The sequence below is a fragment of the Malaclemys terrapin genome, chromosome 1, assembly GCF_027887155.1.
Source record: "Malaclemys terrapin pileata isolate rMalTer1 chromosome 1, rMalTer1.hap1, whole genome shotgun sequence".
In the NCBI taxonomy this organism is placed as follows: Eukaryota; Metazoa; Chordata; order Testudines; family Emydidae; genus Malaclemys; species Malaclemys terrapin.
This window is the reverse complement of record NC_071505.1, coordinates 14,706,380-14,713,719: the sequence shown is the minus strand read 5'-3', so window position 1 is coordinate 14,713,719 and position 7,340 is coordinate 14,706,380. Positions and strand designations below refer to the sequence as shown.

The window sequence follows — 7,340 nt, the reverse complement described above, 5'->3', positions numbered from 1 at the left end:
GCCATTGCCTGTTACTTCCTCCACATCAAAGATAGCAATCTTCAAGATGTATGTTTGAAGAGCATATATGGTTGATCAGGATGTATAATCTGTACAGCCCTATGCCACAAGTAGTGATCATTCAAAACTAAAACCACAAAGGGATGAGCAGTGACCAATTTTCTAAGTATTATCTACCTAAGTTAGTTAGTTAATGGAAATATCCTATCTCCTAGAACTAGAAGGGACCTTGCAAGGTCATTGAGTCCAGCCCCCTGCCTTCACTAGCAGGACCAAGTACTGATTTTGCCCCAGATCCCTAAGTGGCCCCCTCAAGGATTGAGCTCACAACCCTGGGTTTAGCAGGCCAATGCTCAAACCACTGAGCTATCCCTCCCCTCTCAGTTTTTATAGAAAAACTGAGGAACAGTGAGGCAAAGGACTAAACGTCTTAAAATAGCTGTTAATTTTTGGATGGCCAGTTTGAGACAAATTAGGATCAGCTTTTCAGAGCCAACGAGCAACTGCAGCTCGTATGCACTTCAACCGCAGATGAGTATACTGTGCTCCCCTGAAGATAAGGCCCCACCTATCAAGCTGGACACCCAAAAATGGAGTTCCCCAAATTATTTGACACTTTGGCAAGTTGGTAACAAATCTAGGAAGAGAACCCAGGTTTCCTAGCTCCGTAGTCACTGCATCAAGCTGCCTCCTATCACTAGAGGGGGCTGAAGCACCAAATGAATCCAAAATCCATCATAAATTACAGGGCCAATCCTTTTCTCATCAAAGTCAGAGATTTCGGCCACTGGATGCAATAGGAGCAGAACTGAGTCCACACTTAAACACAGGCTTACTTCACTGTATGAAGCCACAGCTGATTGCTGAGACTTATACTAAAGGAAGAAAACTCAGCTTCAAATATGAAATTGGTTTCTGAAGTGCCCCATTTCCGCAAATTTCCTGACTATATCTGCACTCTGAAAAACACGACTTCATTTCACAGTGCTTTCAGGATTTAGAAAAAAACGAACGACATCCACATTTGTTGGTAAATTGTTTAGCGAACATTAAAGAAAAAATAGATTTAACCCATTAAGTGAAATACACAATTGGTGGTCTTTACTGAGAAAAAAATAATTTTTCTCACCCTTCTCTTCTATAAAAACAACAAAAAGTGTTCTCAAAAATTAAATTAAATTTACAAAGTTAAAGGATTTTTTTTTTTTGTTTCCCTACAACTAGACTGTGCTTTAAGATAGCCTGTGTCTAAGCAGGAGGGATACTTGACATTTTGACTGCACAAGAGTTAAATTTGTAGGATGTACTGGCACATGAGTGAAAGTCTTACAATTTCAGTAAACCTCAATGACTTGGGTGGGCACAATCTTCAAGACTGGGGATTTGATTACTTAGATGTACACAGACCCTGACTTGCTTGCATTGGGGCATTTGTACAAGCATCTAGCTTGGAATCTAAAGATGTTGTATCATACAATACAGGCCAATGTACCATGTCACCATACCAAAATGGTTTCCTAAAATTTGTATTTATTAAGCCAATACACACATTGGATCAGCATCTCTTCAGTTGTTTCAGATGAATATAAAAAGCAGGTAATTCTTTAAACTGATGGCTCTTGAATAGCTACTCTATTATGTGGCCTTAATTAGCCAAATTTCTTGTTTTAAATTTCATCTTACACTTCATGGTTCCTCAGTCATCATCTTGCTGATTTCTTTTCTGTCAAGGAAACAGGAAAATTAATATCAGTGTTAGATACACTTATCTTAAATAAGGCACCAACCTAACATTACATATATTTTCCAGAGATTGACCTTGGGGTGCGGCAGATTCTTTTCCCTACTGGAAACCAATACAGGTTTTTATTTACAATAGGGAACAAAATCTGTCACATCCCAATGTCAACCAATAAAAATGCTCCTCTAAACAAGAACTCTGGAAAACCGAGAATTACAGCCAGGGTAATACCAACATTCACCACCAAAGAAAAATCTGACCACACAGGTGCATCTTGCATTGCATCCTGAAACTGGAAAGACTCTAGGTGTGACAAGCTGCTGGTTGTACCACACTGCAAAGCAGATGACCTACCACTAAGAGTCTAGGTTTTCATAAGGCTCATCACTATGGTATTTAGGCACCTCAATGCAAAACTTCTCTATGTGACTTTCACATGAGGAATACACAGATCTCAGCAATAGGTGCACCACAAAAACCTATACAGATTAGATAGTGTTCCCATCAGCCACTACCTGAACGAGAGATACTGAATGTTAGCTTGCTGAAGATAGTACATTAATCGGATTAATGGGCTTGGCTTGTTGCTTAGGCTTTGGGGAAGGCTGCACTTGCAAATTTTTCATAATGCAACCCCTCCCCACTCAGTAATACATATACTAAAGGTTTTCTTCTGGCCCTGGGACAACGCAATTTATTTTCCTCTTAACTCTTTTTAGGGCACCTAATGATGAGACGGTCCTGCTTTGAGCAGGGGGTTGGACTAGATGACCTCTTGAGGTCCCTTCCAACCCTGATATTCTATGATTCTATGACGGCAGTGGAATCTGCAGTCCCTCCATCAAACTTCTCAGCTAGCAGCTAAAAATGCCTGCATCGTAGGCTAGTGCAGCAAGCTTCGGATAAGCCTCAAAATCATGGATTCTAAATGCAAATTCTGATCCTTCTAGCTCATAGCTGAACTTCACAATACATGTTACTAGCAGACTTTATAAGGCAAGAGAGTCATTGTTAGGTCATTACCACAGCCCTGAACACTGCCACCCTCCTGTGAATGTTTCTGAGAACTGAAGTTATTCCATTTTACACTCCTATACAATCAGGACCTGCAAAGTTGCATAGCTGGAGAGGTGACTTCAAGTACTAAATACACCTCTACCCCGATATAACGCGACCCGATATAACACGAATTTGGATATAACGCGGTAAAGCAGTGCTCCGGGGGGGTGGGGCTGTGCACTCCGGCAGATCAAAGCAAGTTCAATATACTGCGGTTTCACCTATAGCGCGGTAAGATTTTTTGGCTCCCGAGGACAGCGTTATATTGGGGTAGAGGTGTAATTAGTTTTGGCCTGAACATAATAAGATCGTGATCTTCAAAACCTCACTATGAAGTGACATTCAACTCACGGCTCCTTGAGTAGATTCCTCTATTGAGAGGATTCACCAAAACAGATACATTTTTAGCTATGTTTTTGTTAATGAGACTTCAGAGTACACCGTATTGAGGGCCTATTTAGCCCTAACACTGTGCCCAAGGGCCAATGAGTAATTAACCTTCATTAGAAGGTCAGAACAGAGATTCATTCAAACCCTGATATTTTGGGCTGCCTACCTGACGACTAGAGTACAATTTGACCACTGAGCAGCATTAGTCAGGAATTTTCCATCAAAAATGTATTTTAAGGATAAATGTTGATGGCTAATATTGAGGATACTTGGAGTCTTATAGTTGGCTAATGCCAAACAAATCCTTAGGCTTTGCCTGCCCTCAAAATCTCGGTGATAGAGAGTTAGATCCTTCACTATTGGTAAGGAAGAAAGGAAGAGATTTGTGCCGGTACAAAAGGAGCGTAATTAGAAGTAATGGGATGAAATCGAAAAGGGGGAAGTTACAATGGAGGTAAAAAGATTTCTGATAGCAAGTACTATTAGACTGCGGAATAGTCTTCTAATGGAAGTGGGGAACATTGCAAATTAGACTGAAAAAAGCACCAATTTGTTTTTATTATATATAATCATCCAGAGAATAGAGACAATCTTTGCCTTGAAGGAGGACTTACAGTAACATGTAAAAAGTGCATCTCTCACAGCACATTACACTGTTCTGAAGCCTGCAGCTTTTGAATGGAATTTGGATTATTTGTGTTGACCTACAAAGTTTTGAGTGTTTGGGGGCTTGACCACCTGGGAGACTGCTCTTGTACAGAGCACTACTCTTGGTTAAAATCTTTCAAACTGCCTAAAGTGGTTGAAAGAAGGCAAAAAGATCATTTCAGCCTTTGAACAAGTCATGTATATTTGTTGAAAAAGAACTGAGAAATTAAGTTTGCTTGAAGTAAAAACTGCTTAAAGTGTTTAAAACGTCTTGTGACATTACAAAATTATTTTGGTATTAAAAAATTTAAGTTTTTAAACTTTCAGCTATTCAAACAGCACATTTCCACTTAGCCTATATTTATCTTTAAACAAAAAAGTGAGCATGTGTTCCAGTAACATTTTCATATTCTATATTATGCAGTAGCTTTGCCTAAGGTAAGATAATAATAAAGTGACAGTTTGTTCTTGGTTATTACAAGTAAAAACAATACACCTCTCTCTCTCTCTCTCTCAAAATCTTTATTTTACAAGCCGAATACTGTAATCCTTTTATACCAGAATACCATAATTCCATGTGCTTTAGTGCACCTGTTTTACAGACTCCGTGGTCAGATATCCCTCCCTTGCGGTTTGCTTACCAGTTTGAGAAAATCAACTAGTTTGTGAACATCTTCTCCAGTAGAAAGATCTACAAAGTCCTTGGGCAGTCGGTAGCTCAGGTAAGGGCTAGGCTGGACGGTCACTTGGCTGTTTGTACAGCGGAATGCTGGATAGTCCTTAGAGAAAGACAGGTTAAAAAAAACGTTAAAGTGTCTAACTGCAATTAAACACATTAATTTTTTTCAACTACTGGTAACACCGTTTCAATTGCTCTGGTATTGAGTTTATTCAGTATACTAAAAATGGATTTATCACAGAGTGTCACTGGCCCTTTAAAATGAAGCTGCCTCCTGGTTCATCTTAAAAGGTGGTCACCTGGGCCCTAGAGGGGAGAGAGACCTGGTGAGTCAGAGCTGCCTGAGAGCCTGACAACAGAGTGAGTCAGTCAGCGAAATGGGCGGATGAGAACTGCCTGGTCCAGTGGGGGAAAAGGGCAGGTGAGAGCTGCCTGTTGGCGACTGGAAGAGGTCTCTGGGGAAAAGCACAGAGAGCAGAAAGCTCTCCTCAGGTCCTCCATGAAAAGAGGGAAGAATTATCACAGAAGCCAGGGCAATAGAGGGAGATACCTGCTGGCTCTCTGAGCCAGAGAGCTGAAGCTAGAGGACCAGGGAGGGCTAAAGTCTGGGAGTGAGAGACACTGAGGCTAGACTTGGTGTGTTGTCTGTACTGTTTGGACTATGCTAGAGAAATGTTTAGGGACTTTTGTAAAGGACTATTTTGCACTATGTTTTTATAATAAACGGGCCCCCTGGAGGGCTACACTGGGGCAAGAAAGCTTCCAGTGGAGCTATTGGGGACTCTGTTAGGGAAACTGAGGCAGATGCAACTATTGTGTCATGGCCTCCCCCTCTGATAGTGAACTTTAGATAAGGCTGTTGGGTCCTCAGCTAAAAAGCCTATCTGAACACAAGGATCAAGTATATAATTTCTAGCATCAAGAGCCTTAAATCCCCCTTCAGTAAGGGCTTTTCATTTAAATCCATATTTACAAGTAAAATCCTGCCAAAGTTAAGGTCAAGACTTATGCAGCAAATATTTGTTGAAACCAAAAGATTTTTTTTTAAGCTTCCATTGCTAGCCATAAGTTCTGGGTAGGCCCATCTCCCTTTTAGTTTAACAAACAGTGATATGTAACTTTATAGCAGTGGTTCTCAGCCAGGGGCCCAGGGCCCCTGGGGGGCCACGAGCAGGTTTCAGGGGGTCCGCCAAGCAGGACCGGCATTAGACTTGCTGGGGCCCAGGGCAGAAAGCTGAAGCCCCATCGCATGGGGTTGAAGCCCAGAGGCCTGAGCCCCTCCACCCAGGGCTGAAGCCTGAGCAACTTAGCTTCACGGGGCCCCCTGTGACATGGGACTCCGGGCAGTTGCCCTGATTGCTGCCCCCTAACGCTGGTCCTTGATTTTATATGCAGAAAAACAGTTGATGTGGCACAAGGGGGCCGTGGAGTTTTTAACAGGATGTTGGGGGGGCCTCAGAAAGGAAAAGGTTGAGAACCCCTGCCTTATAGCATGGTGAATCTTCAAAGTGCTCTATGAGTGGCATGAGAGGTAGGTAAGTTTCCTCATTTTACACATGGAGGCAGAGGGATCTAGCAATTTTACCCAGAATCAGTAGACCTAGTTGTTGAGCTGAATTTGAACAAGATAAGCCATTCTACTTCTCATTCCAGTTTACACTAGGAAGCTGCACAAAACATCTGGTTTGCACACATGCAAGATAAGTAAAACCCTTCAAAATTGACTAATAGCTAAATCACATCTCCTTGCACAAAATGCACTCTGAATTATTCAGGTAATAAACAAACAAAGAAGTCCTATCCTTTAACAGAGCTGTTCTCAAATCTTTTCATATCATGTGGGCCACATCTTAATGTCTTGTGGACCACCTTCCACCACATTCACCATCACAGAGTCCACCTATCTCTATTTCATTTGCAGTTTCATAACATCTTTGTAGCATCTAGAGCAATTGCTTCCCTATAAGAGTAAGCTAAGGAAAGAATAATGTGTTCTGACATTTTCTAATGTTTAGCAGCTAGAAAGAGGAGGTTACTTACTTACCTGTAACTGGAGGTTCTTCAAGATGTGTGGTCCCTATCTGTATTCCACCAAGGATTACGCATGCACATCATGCACCCGGAGTTGGAGATTTTGAAAGTAATGTCCATTGGTCCACGCATGTGCCCTGGCTCGCCTGGTGCTTCCATCCAAGGCGATAAAGGGCATGGCGGACCAACCGCATCTCCAGTTCCTTCTCCACTGTGAATCTGGCAGATCCGTAGCAGAGGGGAAGGAGGGTGGGGAGTGGAATACAGATAGGGACTACATATCTCGAAAAACCTCCCGTTACAGGTAAGTAACCTCCTCTTCTTTGAGTTATGGTCTCTATTGTATTCCACTGAGGGTGATTAACAAGCAATACCTAATTTGGAGGCGAGTTTGAGGATGAGGATGGAACAGTAGTGCAGAGGAAGCATCTGCTGCCGAGTCCTGCCTAGTGTGCAGTGAAGGTGTGTACGGAAATCCAGGTGGCTGCTTTACATATGTCAATGAGCGGCATGTTCTGAAGGGAGGCCGTATCCCTGTAGTGGGAGGTAGACTCAATAGTTGGTAGCAGAATTTAATACACCCTGAAATCCACTTGGAGGTTCAATGGGTGGAGATGCCCTGCCCCTGGAGTGTCTGTGCTATCACAACAAACAGTGTAGGGGACTTCCTGAATGGTTTCGTTCTCTGAGGTAGAACACCAAAGCTCAGCAAACATTGAGGGAGTGGAGTTAACACTCCTTTGCAGATACATGTGGTTTTGGGAAGAAAACAGGTTGATGAATGGCTTGATT

General features: G+C 42.2%; 1 protein-coding gene across 1 annotated transcript in view; it reads right to left on the bottom strand.

Moving 5' to 3' along the window:
- Window positions 1–1,510: 1,510 nt before the first annotated feature.
- The window catches only part of CDC123 (cell division cycle 123), a 71,366-nt gene continuing 65,536 nt past the window's right edge, over window positions 1,511–7,340 (bottom strand). Inside the window, exons 12-13 of the mRNA XM_054016561.1 lie at window positions 4,480–4,617; window positions 1,511–1,723 (exon numbers count right to left, since the gene is read on the bottom strand). Coding sequence (XP_053872536.1) covers window positions 1,697–1,723; window positions 4,480–4,617 — 165 coding nt within the window. The 3' untranslated portion in view covers window positions 1,511–1,696. The remainder of the gene's footprint in view (window positions 1,724–4,479; window positions 4,618–7,340) is intronic.